The sequence below is a fragment of the Calypte anna genome, chromosome 1 (genome assembly GCF_003957555.1).
Source record: "Calypte anna isolate BGI_N300 chromosome 1, bCalAnn1_v1.p, whole genome shotgun sequence".
Lineage (NCBI taxonomy): Eukaryota > Metazoa > Chordata > Aves > Apodiformes > Trochilidae > Calypte > Calypte anna.
Window position 1 is genome coordinate 582,552 of NC_044244.1, and position 25,000 is coordinate 607,551.

The window sequence follows — 25,000 nt, forward strand, 5'->3', positions numbered from 1 at the left end:
GATATTAGAAAGAATTTCTTCACGGAGAGGGTGATCAGGCTATGGAATGGACTGCCCGGTGAGGTGGTAGATTCTCCGTCCCTGGAGACATTTAAAAACAGGCTGGATGTGGCACTCAGTGCCATGGTCTAGCAACTGCTCCGGTGGGTCAAGGGTTGGACTAGATGATCTCTGAGGTCCCTTCCAACCCGGCTAATTCTATGATTCTATGATTCCACTCCCTTAATCATCTTAGTAGCTCTGCGCTGGACTCTTTCAAGCACTTCCCTGTCCTTCTTGAACTGAGGGGCCCAGAACTGGACACAATACTCCAGGTGCGGCCTCACCAATGCAGAATAGAGGGGGACGAGAACCTCTCTTGACCTACTAACCACACCCTTTCTAATGCACCCCAGGATGCCATTGGCCTTCTTGGCCACAAGGGCACATTCATAGAATCATAGAATCCTTGGGGTTGGAAGGGACCTCGAAAGATCATCTAGTCCAACCCTCCCTGCCAGAGCAGGGCCACCTAGAGAACCTCGCATAGGAACGTGTCCAGGTGGGTTTTGAATGTCTCCAGTGAAGGAGACTCCACGACCCCCCTGGGCAGCCTGTTCCAGGGCTCTGTCACCCTTACAGGAAAAAAAGTTTTCCGGATATTCAACTTGAACCTCCTATGCTCCAATTTACACCCATTACCCCTTGTCCTATCACTGGTCACCACTGAGAAGAGCCTAACTCCATCTCCCTGACACTCACCCCTTACATATTTGAAAACATTGATGAGGTCACCCCTCAGTCTCCTTTTCTCCAAACTAAAGAGACCCAGCTCCCTCAGCCTTTCCTCATAAGGGAGATGTTCCAAGGCCAAGTGCTGGGTCCTGCACTTTGGCCACAACAACCCCATGGGGAGCTCCAGGCTGGGCACAGAGTGGCAGAAAGGGACCTGGGAGTCTGGATTGCCAGGAAGCTGAACAGGAGCCAGCAGTGTGCCCAGGTGGCCAAGAAGGCCAATGGCATCCTGGCCTGTATCAGAAACAGCATCACCAGCAGGTCCAGGGAGGTGATTCTTCCCCTGTACTCAGTGCTGGTTAGGCCACACCTCGAGTACTGTGTCCAGTTCTGGGCCCCTCAGTTTAAGAAGGATGTAGAGGTCCTGGAACAGGTCCAAAGGAAGGCAACCAGGCTGGTGAAGGGACTCGAGCACAGGCCCTATGAGGAGAGGCTGAGAGAGCTGGGGGTGTTCAGCCTGAAGAAGAGGAGGCTCAGGGGAGACCTCATTGCTGTCTACAACTACCTGAAAGGAGGTTGGAGCCAGGGGGGGGTTGGGCTCTTTTCCCAGGCAACTCTCAGCAAGACAAGAGGACACAGTCTTAAGTTGTGCCAGGGGAGGTTTAGGTTGGAAATTAGAAGGAATTTCTTCACAGAGAGGGTGATCAGGCTATGGAATGGACTGCCCGGTGAGGTGGTAGATTCTCCGTCCCTGGAGACATTTAAAAAAAGACTGGATGTGGCACTCAGTGCCATGGTCTAGCAACTGCTCCGGTGGGTCAAGGGTTGGACTAGATGATCTCTGAGGTCCCTTCCAACCCGGCTAATTCTATGATTCTATGATTCCACCCCCTTAATCATCTTAGTAGCTCTGCGCTGGACTCTTTCAAGCACTTCCCTGTCCTTCTTGAACTGAGGGGCCCAGAACTGGACACAATACTCCAGGTGCGGCCTCACCAATGCAGAATAGAGGGGGAGGAGAACCTCTCTTGACCTACTAACCACACCCTTTCTAATGCACCCCAGGATGCCATTGGCCTTCTTGGCCACAAGGGCACATTGCTGGCTCATGGTCATCTTCTTGTCAACCAGGACCCCCAGGTCTCTTTCACCTACACTGCTCTCCAGCAGGTCAGCCCCCAACCTATACTGGGACATCTTGTTGTTCTTCTCCAAATGCAAAACTCTACACTTCCCCTTGTTGAATTTCATCATGTTTCTCCTTGCCCAACTCTCCAGCCTGTCTAAGTCTCTCTGAATGGCAGCACAGCCTTCTGGTGTGTCAGCCACTCCTCCCAGCTTAGTGTCATCAGCAAACTTGCTGAGGGTACATTCTATACCCTCATCCAAGTCGTTGATGAAGATACTGAACAACACCGGTCCCAGTACCGACCCCTGAGGGACTCCACTAGTCACACACCTCTAACCAGATTCTGCCCCATTGACTACAACTCTCTGACTCCTTCCTTTCAACCAGTTCTTGATCCACCTCACTACCTGATCACCAAACCCATACTTGCTCAACTTATCTACAAGGAGGATGTTCCAGTACCAACAGTCCTGGCTCACTGGGGACATCCCAGATGATTGGAAGTTGGTGAATGTCACAGAAATCCACAAAATGGGATGAAAGGAGGACCCAGGAAACTCCAGGCTCGTCAGCCTGACCTCAGTGCCTGGCAGGGTTATGGAACAGATCATCCTCAGTGCAATCACACAGCACCTGCAGGATGGGCAAGGGATCAGACCCAGCCAGCACGGGGTTAGGTAGGGCAGGTCCTGTCTGACCAATCTGAGCTCCTTTTATGATCGGGTGACCCGACTGGTGGATGAGGGGAAGGCTGTGGATGGGCTCTACCTGGACTTCAGCAAAGTGTTTGACACCGTCTCCCACAGCATCCTCCTGAAAAAGCTGTCAGCCCATGGATCAGACAGGAGCACCCTGTGCTGGGTCAGGAACTGCTGGAACGGGCCCAGAGAGTGGTGCTGAACGGGGCTGCATCAAAATGGCGGCTGTGGTGTCCCCCAGGGATCAGTGTTGGGCCCAGTGCTGTTCAATATCTTTATTGATGATTTAGATGAGGGGATTGAGTCCATCATCAGCAAATTCACAGATGACACCAAGCTGGGGGGAGTGTGGATCAGCTGGAAGGCAGGAGGGCTCTGCAGAGGGACCTGGACAGACTGGAGAGTTGGGCTGATTCCAATGGGATGAGGTTCAACATTCCAAGGGCCGGGTCCTGCACTTTGGCCACAACAACCCCATGGGGAGCTCCAGGCTGGGCACAGAGTGGCAGAAAGGGACCTGGGAGTCTGGATTGCCAGGAAGCTGAAGAGGAGCCAGCAGTGTGCCCAGGTGGCCAAGAAGGCCAATGGCATCCTGGGCTGGCTCAGGAACAGCGTGGCCAGCAGGTCCAGGGAAGGGATTCTGCCCCTGTGCTCAGCTCTGGGGAGGCCACAGCTTGAGTCCTGTGTCCAGTTCTGGGCCCCTCAGCTCAGGCAGGAGATTGAGGTGCTGCAGCAGGTCCAAAGGAGGCAACTGGGCTGGGGAAGGGACTGGAGCACAGATCCTCTGAGGAGAGGCTGAGGGAGCTGGGGGTGTTGAGGCTGGAGAAGAGGAGGCTCAGGGGAGACCTCATCACTCTCTCCAACTCCCTGAAAGGAGGTTGGAGCCAGGGGGGGTTGGGCTCTTTTCCCAGGCAACTCTCAGCAAGACAAGAGGGCAGGGTCTCAAGTTGTGCCAGGGGAGGTTTAGGTTGGAGATGAGAAAGAATTTCTTTCTGGAGAGGGTGATCAGGCATTGGAATGGGCTGCCCAGGGAAGTAGTGGATTCTCCGTGTCTGGAGATATTTCCAAAGAGCCTGGATGTGGCACTGAGTGCCATGGGCTGGGAACTGCAGTGGGAGTGGATCAAGGGTTGGACTTGATGATCTCTGAGGTCCCTTCCAACCCAGCCCATTCTAGGATTCTATGATTCTCCAGAGGTTTGGTTTAGAGGAGTTTTAGGAAGGGACAGAAAAATACCCAGAGTCTGCTGGTCAGAATGGTGATATTAAAAAAAATAAAATTGTAGCAGCCTTTCTACTGACCATTTCTACACCAAGCTCTTTCTGCTCAACACCGGGAGCTCCTGGAGCTCAGAAATCCAACCCTGTCCTGGGATGCATCCAGAGGATCTTGAGAGGGGATTCTCCCACTCTACTGTGGGATGCTCACTTCCAATCCTGCATCCAGGGCTGGTGTCCCCAGCAGAAGAAGGACATGGATCTGTTGGGATGAGTCTAGAGGAGGCCACAAAGATGATCCAGGGGCTGGAGCAGCTCTGCCATGAGGAGAGGCTGAGGAGCTGGGATTGTGCAGACTCCAGGGGGACCTTAGAGCTGCCCCCCAATCCCTGAAGGGAACCTCCAGGAAGGCTGCAGAGGGACTTTTCAGAAGAGTGTCCAGTGCTAGGAGAAGGGGAAATGGTTTGAAAGTGCAGGAGAAGAGGTTCAGCCTGGAGCTTAGGAAGAAGTTCTTCAGGAGGAGGGTGCTGAGACTCTGGAACAGATTGCCCAGAGAAGTTGTGGCTGCCCCCTCCCTGGAGGTGTTCAAGGCCAGGTTGGAGGAGGCTTGGAGCAACCTGGGCTGGATGAGAGGTGTCCCTGGGCATGGAGCTTGGAGGAGATGAGCTCTGAGCTCCTTTCCCACCTCACCCATTCTGGGATTCCCAGGCATGAGTGTGGTGTCCAAGTGGAGCCAACCTGCTTTCCCCAGGGTGTGGAAGTCACTTAAAAAACTATGGAGAAGTCCTGGATCTGAACACCCTCATTTCTAAGCCTTATTTAGAGCCACTCAAATGCTCAGAGGGCTGAGCACCTCCCTGGGAAGCCAGGCTGAGGGATTGGGATTGTTCAGCCTGGAGAAGAGGAGGCTCCCAGGTGAGCTCAGAGCAACCTTCCAATATCTGAAGGGGCTCCAAGAAAGCTGGGGGAGGGCTTTGGACACGGGGGGGTAGGGAGAGGAGAAGGGAAATGGGTTAAAACCTGGAGAGAAAGGGGAGATTGAGGTTGGAGATGGGGAGGAAATTCTTGACTTTGAGGGTGGGGAGAGCCTGGCCCAGGTTGTCCAAGGAAGTTGTGGCTGCCCCATCCCTGGCAGTGTCTCAGGTCAGGTTGGATGGGGCTTGGAGCCCCCTGGGCTGGTGGGAGGTGTCCCTGCCCATGCAGGGGGTTGGGACTGGATGAGCTTTGAGGTCCCTTCCAACCCAAACCATTCCATGATTCTATTTCTTGGGGAGGGAGGGAGAAATTCTTTGGGGTGAGGGTGCTGAGCCCCTGGGTGCCCAGCTTGCCCCCAGAAGCTGTGGCTGCCCCATCCCTGGCAGTGTCTCAGGTCAGGTTGGATGGGGCTTGGAGCACCCTGGGCTGGTGGGAGGTGTCCCTGGGCATGGAGCTTGGAGGAGATGAGCTCTGAGCTCCCTTCCCACCTCATTTTGGGATTCTGTGCTGAAAAGCACAAATTGTTTTGTGAGGCTTTGGAGAACAAAACCATCACCTGCAGGAATTCTCTCCCAAGAGCTCTGGAAGTCAAAGAGTCCCAGTGCTGGAGCTTTATCCCCACCAGAGCTGAACCCAGGATTTGATATTAAAATCCTGCCCCTGGCTCTGCTCTGAGAGCAACCACAGCCACCCTGCCCCTTCCCCAGGGCTTTTTGTGTGGACACTGGATAAAATTCAACTCCTTCAACAACCAGAAAGGCCAAAACACCTTCCCTAAAGAAGTATTTTTTTCTCACAGCAGCAGCAAGACACAAATTCAAAGAAAAAACCCAGATTTAGGAACTCCAGGATCAGTAATTTCTGTCAGAACAGAGCAGGGGAGGAGCTGAGGCTCAACCCCACACTCTCTGGGGTGAACCAGCTGAGGACAGAGGTAGGAAAAACATTCAGGATATTTTTGTGGAGTTCTGCATCCCTAATTTGGGTGTTTTCAGCCCAAAATGATCCCACTCACCAGTATCCAGGCGGGTTTTGATGTGTTGGTATTTGGGATTCTGTGGGATTCGTCTGGTCAGAATCTGTTTGGAAAAGGGCAAAAGAGGAGGTGAAGCAGAGCTGGGTATAAAAGGCATAAAAAACCCCAAAATATTAACAGAAAAAGTGAAGAGCTCTGAGAGACAGCAAAAAAAAAAACTGGTGAGACCACAGGGAAGCTCCCAGATATCTCCCACACTGGGACAGATTTCTGGATCATGGAATGGTTTGGGTTGGAAGAGATCTTCAGGATCAGCTCATCCCAACCCCCTGCATGGGCAGGGACACCTCCCCCAGCCCAGGGGGCTCCAAACCCATCCAAGGTGTCCATGAAAGCTTCCAGGGATGAGGCAACCCTAATTAATGCTTAATGAGCATAGAATCCTGGAAGGGTTTGGGTTGGAAGGGACCTCAAAGCTCATCCAGTCCCAACCCCCTGCATGGGCAGGGACACCTCCCAACAGCCCAGGCTGCTCCAAGCCCCATCCAACCTGACCTGAGACACTGCCAGGGATGGGGCAGCCACAACTTCCTTGGACAACCTGGGCCAGGCTCTCCCCACCCTCACATTCAAGAATTTCCTCCCCATCTCCAACCTCAATCTCCCCTTTCTCTCCAAGTTTTAACCCATTTCCCTTCTCCTCTCCCTACCCCCCCCTGTCCAAAGCCCTCCCCCAGCTTTCTTGGAGCCCCTTCAGATATTGGAAGGTTGCTCTAAGGTCACCTGGGAGCCTCCTCTTCTCCAGGCTGAACAACCCCAAGCCCTCAGCCTGGCTTCCCAGGGAGGTGCTCAGCCCTCTGAGCATTTGAGTGGCTCTGCTCTGGACACCTTCCAGGAGCTCTGTGTCCTTCTGCTCCAAGCCCCATTCAACCTTCAACACCTCCAGGGATGGGGCAGCCACAGCTTCTGGGGGCAACCTGGGCACCCAGGGGCTCAGCACCCTCATCCCAAAGAATTTCTCCCTCCCTCCCTCCCCAAGAAATAGAATCCTGGAATGGGTTGGCTTGGAAGAGAACTGAAAGCTCAGCTCATTCCAACCCCCCTGCCATGGGCAGGGACACCTCCCTCCCAGCTTGCTCCAAGCCCCATCCAACCTGGCTTTGAACACTGCCAGGGATGGGGCAGAGACTCTTTTCCTGGGCAACCTGGTTCTAAAGCTCAGCACCCTCACCCCAAACTATTTCTCCCTCCCTCCCTCCCTGCCTGCCCAAGATCTCCTCTCCATCTCCCCTCTCCCAGCTGGAAACCCTTCCCCCTCGCAGGGTCCCATCCCTCCAGGCCCTTGTCCCAAGTCCCTCCCCAGCTTTCCTGGAGCCCCTTCAGGCACTGGAAGGTGCTCTAAGGTCTCCCCATTGCAGCCTTCTCTTCTCCAGCCTCAACACCCATGGGATTACACTGGGTTGGAAGGGATCTTAAAGCTCCTTCAGTCCCAAGGGGACAATCCAGGGACACCTCCCCCAGCCCAGGGTGCTCCAAGCCCCATCCAACCTGACCTGAGACACTGCCAGGGATGGGGCAGCCACAGTTTCCCTGGATAACCTCTTCCAGGCTCTCCCCACCTTCCCCCCCCATGAATCCCCAGCTGCCCCAGCACCGATTTAAAGCCCCAGGATACACATTTCTCTCTTTTCCTCTCCCCATCTCCACCACCCCCAGCTCCAACCCCCCCTCCTCATTTTAGGAGGAGGCTCCACCAACCCCTTGAGCACCCCCAGAACCCCCAACACCCCCATCCCACACCTCCCAGGGACCCCCCAACCCCCGACCTGTTCCCCCTCAAACCCCCCCGGTTCTCCCGAACCCCCAGGTCCGATCCTCCCGGTTCTCAGCTTCCCCCCGGTTCGGTTCCGTGGCTCCCAACAAACCCGGACCCCCCGGTTCCTCTGGGTCTCAGCCTCGCCCTGGGCTCCCCCACAACCCTAAGAGCCCGGTTCCCCAGGGTTCGGTTCGGTTCTGTCCCTTCACCCACCTCGGGGTCTCCAAAACTCCTCCTGCTCGACATCTTCCCGCCGCTCCTTCCCCTCCTCCCGCCGCCCGCTCCTGACTGTTCCACACCCCCCCTCCCTCCCTCCTTCTCCCCCTTCACTCCCTCCTCAACAACCCCCGCTCCGATTGGCCGCTCTCTTCAGCCTCCGCCAATCAGAAGCCGCCTTACAGCCACGTGGGCGGCTTGACAGCTCGCGGGGCGTCGCCGGGCAACGGCGCGGACGCCGCGGCTGCGCGCGGGAACGGAGCGGGAGGGGGCGTGGCCGTGGGCGTGGCCTGGGGGGCGTGACCAAGCAGCGCGTGCGCGGGGCGGTGGCCACGCCCCCCGGTGCTGGAGGTCGCGGGACAGGTGAGGCGCGAGACGGCTTCGTTCCCCCTCCCCCCCCCCCAACTTTCCCGCCCTCCCCATTTTCCCGCCATTCGCCGCCGTTTTCCCGCCACCGCTGGTGGTGGCGCCGGGAGGCGGGGCCTGTTTGAGGGGGCGGGGCTTGATGTAGGGGAGGGGTTTGGGTGGGGGTGGGCGGGGCTTGGTGGGGGTGGGGGGAGGGGGCGGGGCTTTGGTACCCCCCCCCGTCACCACTGCCCCCCCCCATATACACACAGAGCACGTGGGGATTCTGGCCCCCCCCCTCAGACCCCCTGTGGGACCCCCTCAGACCCCCTACGGGACCCATAACCCCCTGTGGGACCCATAACCCCCCTCAGACTCTCTATGGAACCCATAACCCCCTATGGGACCCATAACCCCCTCACACCCCCTGTGGGACCCCCTCAGACCCCCTGTTGGACTCATAACCCCCTCAGACCCCCTATGGAACCCTAACCCCCTATGGAACCCATAACCCCCTCAGACCCCCTATGGAACCCATAACCCCCTATGGAACCCATAATCCCCTCAGATCCCCTATGGGACCCCCTCGGACCCCCTGTGGAACCCATAACCCCCTGTGGGCCCCATCCCCCCTCAGACCCCTATAGATTCCATAGGATTCCAACCTCAGTCCCCTATAAATCCCACAACCCTCACAGACCCCCTATGGGACCCATAAACCCCTCAGACCCCCTATGGGACCCATAACCCCCTATGGGACCCATAAACCCTTCAGACCCCCTACAGGATGCCCTCAGACCCCCTATGGAACCCATAACCCCCTGTGGGACCCATAACCCCCTTACACTCCCTGTGGGACCCCCTCACACCCCCTATTGGACCCATAACTCCCTCAGACCCCCTATGGGACCCATAACCCCCTATGGGACCCATAAACCCCTCAGATCCCCTGTGGGACCCCCTCAGACCCCCTATTGGACTCATAACCCCCTCAGACCCCCTGTGGAACCCATAACCCCCTGTGGGCCCCATCACCCCCTCAGACCCCTAAAGATTCCATAGGATTCCAACCTCAGTCCCCTATAAATCCCATGACCCCCACCGACCCCGTGTGGAGCCCATCACCCCCTCAGACCCCCTATGGGACCCATTACCCCCTATGGAACCCATAACCCCCTCAGATCCCCTATGGGACCCCCTCAGACCCCCTGTGGAACCCATTACCCCCTATGGAACCCATAACCCCCTCAGACCCCTATAGATTCCATAGGATTCCAACCTCAAACCCCCTATAAATCCCACGACCCTCACAGACCCCCTATGGAGCCCATCACCCCCTCAGACCCCCTATGGGACCCATGTCCCCTCTCAGACCCCCAGTGAGGCCCTTGTGTCCCCTTATCCCTCTATGGTGCCCCTGTCCCCTTCAGATCCCCAATGGAGCCCCCTCAAACCCCCTGTGGGGTCCCTGTCTCCCCTTATATCCCCCATATGGCCCCCAGACCACTGGGGCTTCTGTCCCCCCCATTGGGGCCCCCTTTCTGTCACACCCCAGGGACCTACAGGTTTTGGGGCCTTTAGAGGTTTGGGGACCAGGGGGATGGGTTTGGGGGGCCCTGGGGGTTTTGGGGAGGTGGGAGTGGGCGGCAGGGCTGTGGTGGTGGCTTTGTGGGGAGCAGGTGAGCAGGATCCTTGGGGTTTTTTTCCCTATAGGATGAAGGAGTGGTGGGTCCAGGTGGGGCTGCTGAGCGTCCCCCTCCTCGCCGTTTACCTCCACATCCCACCCCCAAAACTCTCCCCAGCTCTCCTCTCCTGGAGGGCAGCAGGAGGGTTCTTCACCTACAAGAGCCAGAACATCTTCTACAGAGGTGATGGGGACACATCCCGAGTCCTGGGGACACATCCCAAACCCTGGAGATACATCCCAAACCTTAGGGACACATCCCAAACCTTGGGGATACGTCCCAGACCTTGGGGACACATTCCAAACTCTGGGGACACATCAAACCCTGGGGACACATCCCAAACCCTGGGGACAAATCCCAAACCTTGGGGATACGTCCCAGACCTTGGGGACACATCCCAAACTCTGGGGACACATCCCAAACCCTGGGGACACATCAAACCCTGGGGACAAATCCCAAACCTTGGGGATACGTCCCAGACCTTGGGGACACATCCCAAACTCTGGGGACACATCAAACCCTGGGGACACATCCCTAACCCTGGGGATGCATCCCAAACCTTGGGGACACATCCCAAACCCTGGGGATACATCCCAAACCCTGGGGACACATCAAACCCTGGGGACACATCCCTAACCTTGGGGACGCATCCCAAACCCTGGGGACACATCCCAAACCTTGGGAACACATCCCAGAACTACATCCCAAACCCTGGGGACACATCACAAACCCTGGGGTCACATCCCAAACCCACATCCCAAACTCTAGGGACACATCCCAAACCCTGGGAACACATCCCAAACCCTGGGGATACATCCCAAACCCTGGGGACACATCCCAAACCTTGGGGACACACCCCAAACCCTGGGGACACATCGCAAACCCTGGGGACACATCCCAAATCCTGGGGACACATCCCAAACCTTGGGGACACATCCCAAAACTACATCCCAAATCCTGGGGACACATCCTAAACCTTGGGGACGCATCCCAAACCCTGGGGACACATCCCAAACCTTGGGGATACATCCCAAACCTTGGGGATACATCCCAAACCCTGGGAATACATCCCAAACCTTGGGGATACATCCCAAACCTTGGGGACACATCCCAAACCCTGGGGACACATCACAAACCTTGGGGATACATCCCAAACCCACATCCCAAACTCTGGGGACACATCTCAAAACCTGGAGATACACACATCCCAAACCCTGGGGACACATCCCAAACCTTGGGGACACATCAACAGCCCCAGGCCTCTCACTCTTTCTTCCCAGCACAGATGCTCAAGTCCCTTCCTCACCCTCCCACCTCTCCCTTGGACTCTCTCCAGTAGATCCCAGTCTCTCTTCAACTGGGGAGCCCCAAACTGGAGCCAGGATTCCAGCTCTGGTCTCCCCAGGGCAGAGCAGAGCAGAGGAGGAGGAGGAGGAGGAGGAGAACCTCCCTGGATCTGCTGGACACACTTCTCCTGATGCCCCCAGGACACCATTGGCCCTCTTGGTCCCAAGGGCACATTGCTGACCCCTGGAGAATTCCCTGTCCCCCAGGACTCCAAGGGCTTCTCCAGGAGCTGCTTTCCAGGAGGTCACCTCAAGGTCACCTCCAAACCTGTCCTGCTGCATTCCAGGACTCTTCCTTTACTCTTGTTGGACCTCCTGAGGTTCTCCTTGGCCCAGCTCTCCAGTTTGGGTCTTCCTAGGGAATGGCAGAGCAGAGGAGGAGCAGAACCTCCCTGGATCTGCTGGACACTTCCTGAGGTGCTCAAAATGGTTTCTCCTGTAAAAAACATTTCACAAATTCTCCTGCAAAATCCTCTCCGTGAGGCAATGTCGGTTTGTGAGGAGAGGAGAAGTTTGTGAGTAACCAAGAAACCACATTTTAGTACAGAACGGACTGGGAGAAGAAGGGATAGTTGGAAGAATAACTGGGAGAAGAAGGGATGGGAGCAGAGCTGCTCAATCCCTTCCTGATCCTTTTTCCCTCCCCAGATTCCAGCGGTGCTCTTGGCAGCTCCGACATCGTTGTGCTCCTGCACGGCTTCCCAACCTCCAGCTACGACTGGTACAAGGTGAGGAGGGGTTGGAATTCCATGGTTTCCCCTTCCCATGGATGAGCAGATGGACACGGGTGGGATGGGTTGGAATTCCATGCTTTCCCCCTCCTACGGATGAGCAGGTGGACACGGGTAGGATGGGGTGGAGTTCCATGGTTTCCCCCTCCCACGGATGAGCAGATGGACACGGGTGGGATGGCTTGGAATTCCATGGTTTGTCCTCCCACGGATGAGCAGATGGACATGGGTGGGATGGGTTGGAATACCATGGTTTTCCCCTTCCATGGATGAGCAGATGGACAAGGATGGGATGGGTTAGAATTCCATGCTTTCCCCCTCCCACAGATGACACGGGTGGGTGGTGGGGGTGGGATGGGTTGGGATTCCATGGTTTTCCCCTCCCATGGATGAGCAGATGGACACGGGTGGGATGGGTTGGAATTCCATGGTTTCCCCCTCCCACGGATGACACGGGTGGGTTGTGGGTCACCTCAGGGTGGGTGATGCTCCTGAGGAGTTTCTTCTGGGAGAACTGAGTTACCAGCCCTGTTCCTCTCTCTTTTCACCTCACCCTTTTCCACAGGAGGAAAAGACCCACAACTCTTTTTCACGGGTGGGTTTTGGATTTTATTTTATTTTTTTTCCCTTTATTGGGAATTTTCAACCTCCTGCAGTTTTCTCAGAGCTGGAAGGTGCTGTTTGGGGGAGCAGAGGGGAGCGTGGCCATCCCTGACTGTGCTTCAGCTCAGATTTTTCCTCTTTCCATTCTCATTGATGGTTTTCATTTTTTTAACACATTTCTCCCTTTTTTTTTTTTTTTGCAGATCTGGGAAGGGCTGACCCAGCGCTTTCACCGTGTGGTTGCTCTGGATTTCATGGGGTTTGGTTTCAGTGACAAACCTGTAAGAACCTTAGAATCCTAGAATGGGCTGGGTTGGAAGGGACCTCAGAGGTCATCAGCTCCAACCCTTGATCCACTCCCACTGCAGTTCCCAGCCCATGGCACTCAGTGCCACATCCAGGCTCTTTGGAAAGAGCTCCAGACACGGAGAATCCACTACTTCCCTGGGCAGCCCATTCCAATGCCTGATCACCCTCTCCAGAAAGAAATTCTTTCGAATCTCCAACCTAAACCTCCCCTGGCACAACTTGAGACCCTGCCCTCTTGTCTTGCTGAGAGTTGCCTGGGAAAAGAGCCCAACCCCCCCCTGGCTCCAACCTCCTTTCAGGGAGTTGCAGAGAGTGATGAGGTCTCCCCTGAGCCTCCTCTTCTCCAGCCTCAACACCCCCAGCTCCCTCAGCCTCTCCTCAGAGGATCTGTGCTCCAGTCCCTTCACCAGCCCAGTTGCCTCCTTTGGACCTGATCCAGCACCTCAATCTCCTTCCTGAGCTGAGGGGCCCAGAACTGGACACAGGACTCAAGCTGTGGCCTCCCCAGAGCTGAGCACAGGGGCAGAATCCCTTCCCTGGACCTGCTGGCCACGCTGGTCCTGAGCCAGCCCAGGATGCCATTGGCCTTCTTGGCCACCTGGGCACACTGCTGGCTCCTGTTCAGCTTCCTGGCAATCCAGACTCCCAGGTCCCTTTCTGCCACTCTGTGCCCAGCCTGGAGCTCCCCATGGGGTTGTTGTGGCCAAAGTGCAGGACCCAGCACTGGGAGAAGAATTTTTGCAGTTTATTTCTGGCCCAGAGGTTGTTCTGCTGTGGTGACATCCCCAGAAAGTTGGTGTTTGCAGTCCAGGTTCTTCTCCCATTCCCACCTGGAAAAGGAATAAGACATTTTTAACAGCAAGAGGAGTGGAAGAAGGTGCTTGGTGTGGATTGGTTCTGTCCCTGTCTCACTTTTCCTTGGGTTTGAGGTGACACCTTGACTGCTTTGGGACATGGGCAGTGCTCCTGTGGTTGTGGATGGAAGTGCTGGACAGGGTCACAAACTCCAGGTCTCCACCCCACATCCCTCAGTTTAAGGGATTTATTCTGGAGGTTGTGGGTTGGTGGTGGGTCAGGTTCTCACCGTGGCTTCTCTTTGCTTCGCAGAGGCCCCACCACTACTCCATCTTTGAGCAAGCCAGCATTGTGGAGGGGCTGGTGAGGCACCTTGGTCTCCACCACCAGAGGATCAATCTCCTGTCCCACGATTATGGGGATACGGTGGCACAGGAGCTGCTGCACAGGTCACTGCCACCACTGGTGGTTGCTTTTGGTTGTCCCCAGCAAGATGGTTCCCAGCAGATAAGTGGGAGGATGTTGAGCAGAGCCCCCTTTTCCCCTGTGACAAAGGTTGGGAAGTCCCAGGGCACATCCCTGGTGGAAAGATCCGAGGTTCCCATCCATGGGGTCCTGGCTGGTGGGATGTTTAATACCCCTCCTGAGCTCCTTACCAAACTGGGGGCATCAGGAGAGCAGAGATGTTGGTTTGACTTGCTGGTTGGGGACTTCTTGAAGCTGGGAGAAGGTCTTGTTGTGTTTCACCTTCTTCTCTTCTGTCCCCAGGTATGAGCACAATAAAACTGGAAGCATCTTGATCAACAGCCTCTGTTTATCCAACGGAGGTAAAGTTTTCCTGGTGGGATGGGTGGGCTGGGAGGGGTGGGGATCCCTTCCCCCCCTTCATCATCACCCAAACCCCAAGCAAATTGCAATTAAGGTGCTTAATTAACAGCAGGGTCAGTCCTTGAGCTGCCTGTGCCACCTTTCATGGTACCAGAGGAAGGGTAGAGGCCAGGAGATGTGCAGCCAATTCCTTGTAGTGTTACAACTCTTTCTTTTTGACATTTTTCCCAGGGATTTTCCCCGAAACCCACTACCCCCGGTTCATCCAGAAGGTGAGCTGCTCCCCACCAATCTACCCAATCATTCCTTCAGCAGAACTCTGTGAGTTTGGGGTTTTTAATCTGCCTCAGAGCCCTCCTGGGTTTTTTGGTTTTTTTTTTTCCACCTTAGAAATGGCACCTGAGCTACTCTCAGGCATCCCTGGGGCTGTCAGGATGGAGCTTCTCACATCCCAATGTCCCAACCCCTTCAGCTGTTGATGTCTCACTGCCAAAAGCTCACCTACACCTTGAGGAACTGGGCTGGGAAAACTGGGAGCTGGAGGGGCAAAAGTGGGAGCTGGGAGGGGGAAAACCCTGCGAGGAGGAGGAGGAGGAGGAGGAGGAGGAGGAGGAGGAGGAGGAGGAGGAGGAGGAGGAGGAGGAGGAGGAGGAGGAGGAGGAGGAGGAGGAAGAGGAGGAGGAGGAAAAGGAGGAAAAGGAGGAAAAGGTGGAAAAGGAGGAAAAGGAGGAAAAGGAGGAAAAGGAGGAAAAGGAGGAAAAAGAGGAAAAGGAGGAAAAGGAAAAGGAAAAGGAAAAGGAAAAGGAGGAGGAGGAGGAAAAGGAGGAAAAGGAAAAGGAAAAGGAGGAGGAGGAGGAGGAGGAAAAGGAGGAGGCAAGACTGACCCGTCTGTATGATACCAAGAGGTGCTGTCTCCTTTTTTCCTTTCCCCCAAGATCCTCAAGGATGGGGGTTTGCTGTCCCCCATCATCACAAGGCTGATGAACTTCTTTTTCTTCTCCAGAGGGTGAGTTGTGTCTCTGTGCTGCTGGGAATAGCTGGAAAAGGAGGGGTGAGCCAAGTGGGGAGGAGGGCAATGTGGGAATTAACCTAGAAGGTGTTCAGCAGCTGAGTGGAACCCCTGACACCAGGACAACCAAGCTGGAGAAGAAGTCAGATGAGGAGCATCTGAGGGAATTGGGGTTCTTTAGCCTGGTAAAAAGAAGGCTGAGCAGAGACCTTCTCATTCTTTCCATCTGCCTGAAAGGAGGTTGGAGCCAGGGAGGTTTGGTCTCTTCTCCTGAGTAACAAGATAAAAATGGGCTCAAGTTGCACCAGGGGAGGTTTAGATGGGAGATAAGAAGAAACTTCTTCACCCAAAGGGTTTTCAAACACCCAGACTGCCCAGGGAGGTGGTGGAGTCACCATCCCTGGAGGTGTTCAAAACTGTGGAGAGGTGGTGATGGGGGACATGGGTTAAACACCAGACTTGGTAGAGTTGGGTTAATGGGTGGTAGAGTTGGGTTATGGTTGGGCTTCATGATGATCTTAAAGGTCTTTTCCAACCAGAACAGTTCAGTGATTCTCTGGTTCTGTGACATTGTCCCAGGAGAGATTTGCCCCAGGATTGAGGTTGATGATTGGACTTGATGATCTTAAAGGTTTATTTTAACCTTAATGATTCCATGACCTTGATCCTTGGGGTGATTCCCTCTGCAGGGTGGCAAAGTCCTTCAGCCTAATAATAAACCACGAGGCTTTTCATGCTGAAATCCTTCCCTCCTGCAAGGATCAGACTTGGGGATGTGACCAAAAAAATGGAAATCCCAACCACACTCTGCAGGAGGAGCAATTTGATACCAGTTTTATCAGATGTTGCAAAGCCTCTTTTTTTTTTTTTTTTTTTTTTTTTACCCAAAAAAGCTCTTGAGGCTGGACACATAAGTCCAGAACTGGATGCATTTGGGGGACAGGTGGAAAGTCAAAAAAAGTCAAAAAGCAAGGACTTGGGGCAATGCCCAGCAGAAATCCAGGCAGGGAGGAGAATGGGTGGAGAGCAGCCCTGGAGAGAAGGACTTGGGGGTGTGGGGTGAGGAGAAGCTCAACAGAGGCATCAAACCCCCCATGTCCTGGGCTGCATCCCCAGCAGTGTGAGCAGCAGGGCCAGGGAGGGGATTGTCCCCTCTGCTCTGCCCCGCTCTGGGGAGACCCCCCTGGGGTAAAGCTGTGTCCAGGTCTGGGGTCCCCAGCAGCAGGAGGACACGGAGCTGTTGGAGCCAGTGCAGAGGAGGTGATGGAGCTGCTGGGAGGGCTGGGAGGGCTGGAGCAGCTCTGCTCTGGAGCCAGGCTGAGAGAGTTGGGGGTGTTGAGGCTGGAGAAGAGAAGGCTGCAATGGGGAGACCTTAGAGCACCTTCCAGTGCCTGAAGGGGCTCCAGGAAAGCTGGGGAGGGACTTGGGACAAGGGCCTGGAGGGATGGGACCCTCCGAGGGGGAAGGGTTTCCAGCTGGGAGAGGGGAGATGGAGAGGAGATCTTGGGCAGGCAGGGAGGGAGGGAGGGAGAAATAGTTTGGGGTGAGGGTGCTGAGCTTTAGAACCAGGTTGCCCAGGAAAAGAGTCTCTGCCCCATCCCTGGCAGTGTTCAAAGCCAGGTTGGATGGGGCTTGGAGCAATCTGGGAGGGAGGTGTCCCTGCCCATGGCAGGGGGGTTGGAATGAGCTGAGCTTTCAGTTCTCTTCCAAGCCAACCCATTCCAGGATTCTATTTCTTGGGGAGATTCTATTTCTTGGGTAGGGAGAGGAGAAGGGAAATGGGTTAAAACTTGGAAAGGGGAGATTGAGGTTGGAGATGGGGAGGAAATTCTTGAATTTAAGGGTGGGGAGAGCCTGGCCCAGGTTGTTCAAGGAAGCTGTGGCTGCCCCATCCCTGGCAGTGTCTCAGGTCAGGTTGGATGGGGCTTGGAGCACCCTGGGCTGGTGGGAGGTGTCCCTGCCCATGCAGGGGGTTGGGACTGGATGAGCTTTGAGGTCCCTTCCAACCCAAACCATTCTGTCACCATTTCAAACTCCCAGCACTCCATTTCACAGATAACTCTGGAAGGTCAGTTTATGCCCTCAGGTAGTTTTAGGGACCTGTTCTACCACAGCTGCTTCTGTGCTGCTCTGATTTTTTTTTTTTTTTTTTTTTTTTTGGATGTCTTTCAGGCTGGGCTCTGTCTTTGGGCCCTACACCCAGCCTTCCCAGGCAGAGTACTGGGATATGTGGACAGCGGTGAGGACCAACGATGGGAACCTGGTTGTTGACAGGTTGGTGACCAGGAAGTGCTCTGTCACCTTAGGGTTACACCCAGCACCTCCCTCTGCTTTGAGTGTTGGCTCCCCAGAGTCTCCAGCTGCTTCTCTTGGGGTCTGGGGTCATCATTGTGCTCCAGATCAAGAGTTGGGGGGTGATGTAGGAGCAGGATTCTTGCTGGGATTCTTGCAGGAGGATCTGAGACTGCAGATGGTGGGAGAAGAACACTGAAGTTCTTCAGCATGGTTTTTTTTTTATATTATTTATTTAGAAATAAATGGGCTTGAATTTGCAGGGTTAACAACTGGAGCTAAATCTGGTTTTCTCCAGTTTGGAAGAACAAAATGGGTTTGAGTTCAGCATCCCTGTGTGGGTGTGATTCCTCTTCAATGTGCAAACTCCCTTTCTGCTCCTGCTGAGCTCTGGACAAATCACAAGCTCTGGAAAGTAAGGGGAAGGTCTGGAGAGCAAGGAGAAGGGGATGGAGAGGAAGGAGGAGGGTCTGGTGAAGATAGAGAAGGGTCTGGAGGGCAAAGAGAAGGTCTGGAGAACTTCTGAGGAGCAGCTGAGGACCTGTGGGTGTTGATCCTGGAGCAGAGGAGGTTGAGGGGAGACCTTCTGGCTCTCTACAGCTCCTTGAAAGGAGGTTGGAATGAGGTGGGGCTTGGTCTCTTCTCCCACAAGTGATGGTAAAAAGAGAAACTGACCTCAAGTTGTGCCAGGGGAGGTTTAGATTGGAGCTTGGGAACAATTTCTTCTTGGAAAAGGTGGTCAGGGCCTGGGCCAGGCTGCCCAGGGCAGGGCTGGAGTCTCCATCTCTGGAGAGGCTCACAAAACATGTGGAGATGGCACTTTGGGACAGGGTTTAGTGGGCACAGTGGTGCTGGGTTGACTTGATAATCTTGGGAGTTTTTTCCCAACCTTAAAATGATTCCATGAACTCTGCACTGAGGGCACAGAGGTGGCAGGGGCGAGACCTGGAGTCAGAGTCCCAACCTCATCTGCACTTTTATTTGCTGTCTAAATAGTAATAATAATAATTATTATTATATGTTTATATAATAATTATTATACCCTAATAATTATATATATTTTATAATAATAATTATTATACCCTGAGGCACCACCTGCTGGTTAATGAGCTTCCTCTTCAGTATTTTGCAGTACATAAACCAGAGGAAGAAGCACAGAGACCGCTGGGTTGGAGCTTTGATGTCCACCTCTGTCCCACGTGAGTAGGAATTCCTGGGTTTTTCTTAAGTTTCCTAGGTTGGGATGTTGGGAATTGGGATGTTGGGAATTGCTCACTCCCTTACAGGCATTGCTGAAGCTTTTCCTTCTTCTGATGAGGAAGCTGGTGGAGCAAATCCAGTTGGTGCAGGGGGGAGGAAAAGTCCCTGTTCCAGTTCAAGATGAGGGGGAAAAAAAAGGTTTAATCCAGTGAGCTGAGGAAATGTTAGAGGCTGGTTCAAAACCTTTTGGTTTCTCCACCTGCTGCCCCAGGAAGGCTGAAGTGCTGCTTGTTTTCAAGCTCAGGAGAAGTTGCCACCACTCAAAGGAAAGTTTGGTGTTTGCAGGAGGTGGTTGGAGGCTGAACTGGACCCCAGGGCACAGAAAGAGTTCTTAGGGTGTAGCTGGTTTGCTCAGTGCTCTGCTGGAAGCTTCCCAAGCTCTGGGTGAGGGGGAAATGTGTCCCTTTGGCTTCGTGGGGGATGTCCTGGGGTATAAAAAGCTCTGTGCTGCTTCTCTCTTGCAGTGCATCTCATCTATGGGCCTCTGGATCCTGTGAATCCCCACCCAGAGTTTCTTCAGCTTTACAAGTAAGACAAAGCCTGTCCCACAGCAGGAATCTGCATCTGTTTCATTTTAAAGGAAGGTTTTTGTCTGAAGATTTCCCCTTCAAACTCCTTTTTCACTGGAGGCTGATTTTTCACCCCTGGTTTTCACCCCCACCTCTCACCTGCACAGCCAGGTGGGTTCCACCTGAACCTGCTGCAGTTTGGAAATTGCTTCCCCATTTTTAAGCAGCAAAGTCCCACTTCTCTTCCAAGTCACTCATGCATTTTAAAACCACATCACAGTTTGATTGATTGAGGTAACCCTTCTCCAAGTTAACCTCAAGTAAACCCAGCACCTAGAAGAGTAACTTTAGTTGCTCCAGGTTGGTTTTTTGGGGTTTTTTTGGCTGAAAAGTTCCTTTGCCCAAGCTTTGCTCTGTTCTCCCAACAGGAAGGTGCTTCCCATGTCCACAGTGTCTGTGCTGGATGACCACATCAGTCACTACCCACAGCTGGAGGACCCCACAGGATTCCTCAATGCTTATCTCAACTTCATCAACTCCTTCTGAGCAGCTGCAGCTCAGGTCTTGCTCCCTCTTGACAAATCCAAGGCTTTGGGGGTAGGAAGAAACCTTAAATTTTTTTATCTCCAGATCCAAGACTTTTGCACTGACACCTTGAATATGCTGCCAGACTCCTGGATGTTCATCCTTGGAGCACCAAAGAGAATTAAGATGCAGGGAGGCTTGGACAAAAGAGTTCCAGGATGCTGACAGCTCTTCCAGCCTTGTGCCCACCTTGGTTTTTGACTGGTTTGTGTCTGTAGAGCCAGAAAGGGACAATGGGGACACCTGAGGGGAGGCAGAGAACATCTCTCAGTCCCCAAATCCTCCTTGACCTTCACTGCCAGGCAGACAGGACCAGGAGGATGTCCCCAGGCTGGGTGTTGGTTTGAGCTGCAGGAGTTTAAATTACATCCTTCTGCTCAAGTGTCACAACACTGAAGAATTTGTGGAGTTTGTCCACACTAAATTAAGGAATCTGCAACTCATCCAGCCCAGGTTGCTCCAAGCCTCATCCAACCTGGCCTTGAACACCTCCAGGGAGGGGGCAGCCACAACTTCTCTGGGCAATCTGTTCCAGAGTCTCAGCACCCTCCTCCTGAAGAACTTCTTCCTAAGCTCCAGCCTGAACCTCTTCTCCTGCACTTTCAAACCATTTCCCCTTCTCCTAGCACTGGACACTCTTCTGGAAAGTCCCTCTGCAGCCTTCCTGGAGGTTCCCTTCAGGGACTCTAAGGTCCCCCTGGAGTCTCAACACTCCCAGCTCCTCAGCCTCTCCTCATGGCAGAGCTGCTCCAGCCCCTGGATCATCTTTGTGGCCTCCTCTGGACTCATCCCAACAGATCCATGTCCTTCTTCTGCTGGGGACACCAGAATGGATGCAGGATTGGAAGTGAGGGTCCCACAAAAGAACAGTAGAGTGGGAGAATCCCCTCTCCTGATCTGCTGGCCATGCTCCTCTGGATGCATCCCAGGACAGGGTTGGATTTCCATGTCCTTCTTCTGCTGGGGACACCAAAACTGGACACAATTCTGTCTTCAGAAATCACTTTTTTATGGCCACTTTTAAAGGCAAGCTCTAAACCTCCAGTTTTTGCCCACATCACTTGGTTATTTTTATTTTTCAGTTGGACAAGCAGAGCTACTCCACCTGATTATCTCAGGAGCTTTGCTGAAGCTTGGCTGTAGCACCCCAGCTGGGACCTGTTTCACTGGAACATGGTGAATATGCAATCCTGGCAGTAGGAAAAGCCAAAGTGTTCTGAGCAATAGCTATTCCTGCCCCAGGGATCTGGGATAGGTGTTTAAATTAGGATTGAAATTCTATTTCCTTCTTCCTCCCTCTCTGACTTGGTAACTAAACAGAAGAAAGATGCAGAACTTCCCTCCCAAAGAAGCCACCACAAAGTCCTTCCCTTCCTCCTCTTTTCCCAGCTTTTGCTGCAGGATGTTCCACATCTTTTGAGCCTGGGAAAAAGCTGTGGTGCTGGTTTCTAACATAAGGCTCAAGAGAACTGAACATGCCTTGAGAGGTGGGAGTGTAATCTCTCTCTGTACATTGATTTTCCTGTGTGGAACAGAGGAGAAGCTGTAAATCTGCAGGTTTTGTGTGGTTTTTAACTGCTTATAGTCAAAACTTCATAGCATCCCTTTAGGAATAAGGGGCTTCTCCTGAGACAACAGCCCTGAAGGGTTATTTTTTTTTGTACTGAAGCAGAATTAAGCCAAGAAATGTCTATTTTATTAACAGTTAATTCATAGGAATTCCACCACTTGAACCAGTGTTTATTTCCTGTTAATAAAAATCAGTTTGACAAAAAAAAAAACCCCTCTTGATTCCACTTTCTTACCACCTGCATCATTTGAGCTTCTCTGCCTGACTGCAAATGGGGCAATAAGTTAGATGGGAACGTGTGAGTGATAAGGAGGGGAGGGACAAGGGGAAAAGGCTTAGTACCAGCCAACATCATACAAAATATTTACCAAATTGAGGAATAAAAACTACATGCAGAGGACAGAAAGGCTGCTGGGCAGGCTGGCACCCAGCTGGAGTTTTGAAGAGGTTTCCACTGCCACGCTGCTCATCCCACAGAAGCCAGGATGACATCTCCTGGGGTTTCTTCCTTGCTCCTGACTGTCACCTGCATGGTCACCCCGTCCCCAAGAGCCAGCCTGGACCTCAGCAGCACGTCACAGCCACCTCTGTAAACACCTGGGGACAAAGGAAATGTTGGGAGAGAGGACTGTGAGAGAAAGGGGTTGGTGTGGTCCTCAGCCTGGAGGCAACAAGCTGGGGAGTGTGAGGTTTGGTCTGGGGCAACTTGGAAAAAGGGGGGAAATGACAAAAAAAACCAAACAAACCCCCCAAATATCCACCCACCCACCTTACAATATCTGAAGGGGCTCCAAGAAAGCTGGGGGAGGGCTTTGGACACAGGGGGTAGGGAGAGGAGAAGGGAAATGGGTTAAAACTTGGAGAGAAAGGGGAGATTGGAGGTTGGAGATGGGGAGGAAATTCTTGAATTTGAGGGTGGGGAGAGCCTGGCCCAGGTTGTCCAAGGAAGTTGTGGCTGCCCCATCCCTGGCAGTGTCTCAGGTCAGGTTGGATGGGGCTTGGAGCAGCCTGGGCTGGTGGGAGGTGTCCCTGCCCATGCAGGGGGTTGGAACTGGATGAGCTTTGAGGTCCCTTCCAACCCAAACCATTCTGTGATTCTGTGAAATTCCCAAAGCTCTTCAGGAGAAGCCTGAAGGTAACAGACACTGTGCTCATTAAAGTGCTGCTGGAAGATGAGGCTGCTTTAAAGAAAAGGGTTCAGGGAGACCTTAGAGCACCTTCCAGTGCCTGAAGGGGCTCCAGGAAAGCTGGGGAGGGACTTGGGACAAGGGCCTGGAGGGATGGGACCCTGCGAGGGGGAAGGGTTTCCAGCTGCAAGAGGGGAGATGGAGAGGAGATCTTGGGCAGGCAGGGAGGGAGAAATAGTTTGGGGTGAGGGTGCTGAGCTTTAGAACCAGGTTGCCCAGGAAAAGAGTCTCTGCCCCATCCCTGGCAGTGTTTCAAAGCCAGGTTGGATGGGGCATGGAGCAATCTGGGAGGGAGGTGTCCCTGCCCATGGCAGGGGGGTTGGAATGAGCTGAGCTTTCAGTTCTCTTCCAACCCAACCCATTCCAGGATTCTATTTCTTGGGCAGGGAGGGAGGGAGAAATTGTTTGGGGTGAGGGTGCTGAGCCCCTGGGTGCCCAGGTTGCCCCCAGAAGCTGTGGCTGCCCCATCCCTGGCAGTGTCTCAGGTCAGGTTGGATGGGGCTTGGGTGGGAGGTGTCCCTGCCCATGCAGGGGGTTGGATAAATGATCTTTAAGGTTTCTTCCAACCCAAACCCTCCCACAATTCTATCAGACAGGTAGGAATCAGTAAGTGGGTAACTGAAGCTCATTTCCAATTTGAGAAGGCAACATCCAAGTTTTGGGATGAAGGAAGAGTTCACTGGTTCAGAGAGAGGAACAGGAGAAGCCACCTCCAGTCCCACCTCAACATCAATACCCAAACAGCCCTGGAGTTACCAAGTCCACCTCTACATTAAATTGAGATGAATTACATTAAATTCTGTCCCACCCATTGCAGTTGTGCTTTAATGTTGCAAAAAAACCTTGCAGAGCACTTGACTTCCAGGGGACTGCCCAAAACTGTGATCCTGGAGCTAAGGCACTGAACAAGGATTCAGGATGTGACTTCAGTGACAGGAAATTTGAAAATAAAATGCTCCTAAGGGACCTGTTTCTGAGGTAAAAGACAGGCAAGGGAATTTAGTTAGGTGTCTGCTCTGGAAGTTCTCCAGAGGTTTCACTGCCATTCCATGGGGGAGAACAATCTCTGTTCTGAGAGACACAGCCCAAAGTACACCAGCAACAGGAGGCTCCTCATGAGGCATTCAATTTTCTGCTTCACTTCAACTTTCAGTAAGAGAAAGAACCCTCTCAAAAACAAGCAGAGACTCCTAACCTGCTTCCCTTCAGTTGTGGGACAGGATAACACTGGAGTTCCAGAATACTCACCAGCTAAGTAGAGAGTGTGAGAGTTTTTGTGTTCTCTGGCACTTTATCTGACTCTCACAGGGCTGCATGCCCAGGAAGGTGATGATGTTATTGACAGCTTCTGCATTGAGAGATGGGGAAAGAAATTACCCCCAAGCTGCTTCTGAGGAACTTGGGATTAAAACCCCTGCCTCAGCACCCAGCTGGCTGACCATTCCCCATGATTATCTTGGGGATTAGATCCAATGATTATCCTTTGATTTGGATTAACCAAAGATATATCTTTGATTAGATCCAGAAGAGTATACCCATAACTTTGGGTATATCCCAAAGATATAACCCATAATATCTTTGGTTATTATGATAATATGATAATGATTATATGATTATGATAATCATATGATAGTGATTATAATTCCCAAGGATTATCTTGGATATCCTTAGCCTCTCTAGGAACAGACAGGCTAGTCCAAGCCTATCTTTTGGACTAGGCTTTGTTTTTAAACACAGCCCTCTCTCCAACCACCCTCCAGCAGTGCCAGATTTCCACCCTCTCTAATCCCAAAAATCCTTCTTGCACCTTGGAAGGCACCAAATTCTCCTCCTTCCACACTAAATCTATCCCCCAGCCTGGCAGGTTTCCTGGGCTTGCTCTGTGGGGTCACCAAGAAATGAGGAGAGGTGATCTCACCATCAAGGGTTTTAATGGAACTAAGGGCAAAGGTTTCTTCTTTCTCAAAATCCTCTCCCACTTCTTCCCAGGCAGCTGCAAAGTTGGGCTTTAAAACCTTCTGGATGTGGTCAGACACAGTCACCTCCAGATCTTCCAGCTGAGAGAAAAAAACAAGGGGGATTTTCAGCAGCCAGTTGCAGAAAGGATCCTAAGAAGGAAAAGACCTGGAGGGAAGAGCAGGATTTTGCCCAGACAGCTCTGGAATGTCTGGGTTTGGTTTCAGGAGAAGCACATAATAAATAAAA

The 25,000-nt window shown here is 53.2% G+C and overlaps 3 protein-coding genes across 3 annotated transcripts in view; 1 reads left to right on the forward strand and 2 right to left on the reverse strand.

The window, feature by feature from the left end:
* Positions 1-5,626: 5,626 nt before the first annotated feature.
* CEP41 (centrosomal protein 41) lies at positions 5,627-7,774 on the reverse strand. Its single transcript, XM_030463755.1, has 3 exons — positions 7,739-7,774; positions 5,749-5,812; positions 5,627-5,655 (listed from the first exon to the last, which is right to left on the reverse strand). The coding sequence occupies exons 1-3, from the start codon at positions 7,769-7,771 to the stop codon at positions 5,627-5,629; spliced, it is 126 nt and encodes a 41-aa protein (XP_030319615.1). The 5' UTR covers positions 7,772-7,774.
* A 272-nt stretch (positions 7,775-8,046) lies between these two features.
* On the forward strand, positions 8,047-21,806 carry MEST. The gene is made up of 12 exons (XM_030455793.1): positions 8,047-8,104; positions 9,800-9,954; positions 11,766-11,845; positions 12,655-12,732; positions 13,868-14,004; positions 14,324-14,382; positions 14,615-14,655; positions 15,319-15,389; positions 17,565-17,666; positions 18,807-18,883; positions 19,409-19,472; positions 19,882-21,806. Exons 2-12 carry the CDS (start codon positions 9,801-9,803, stop codon positions 19,997-19,999), a joined length of 981 nt encoding a protein of 326 aa, XP_030311653.1. The 5' UTR covers positions 8,047-8,104; position 9,800; the 3' UTR covers positions 20,000-21,806.
* The window catches only part of COPG2 (coatomer protein complex subunit gamma 2), a 42,046-nt gene continuing 38,760 nt past the window's right edge, over positions 21,715-25,000 (reverse strand). The window contains 5 exon segments of the mRNA XM_030455688.1: positions 21,715-22,205; positions 24,044-24,071; positions 24,074-24,096; positions 24,099-24,143; positions 24,714-24,852. Coding sequence (XP_030311548.1) covers positions 22,075-22,205; positions 24,044-24,071; positions 24,074-24,096; positions 24,099-24,143; positions 24,714-24,852 — 366 coding nt within the window. The 3' untranslated portion in view covers positions 21,715-22,074.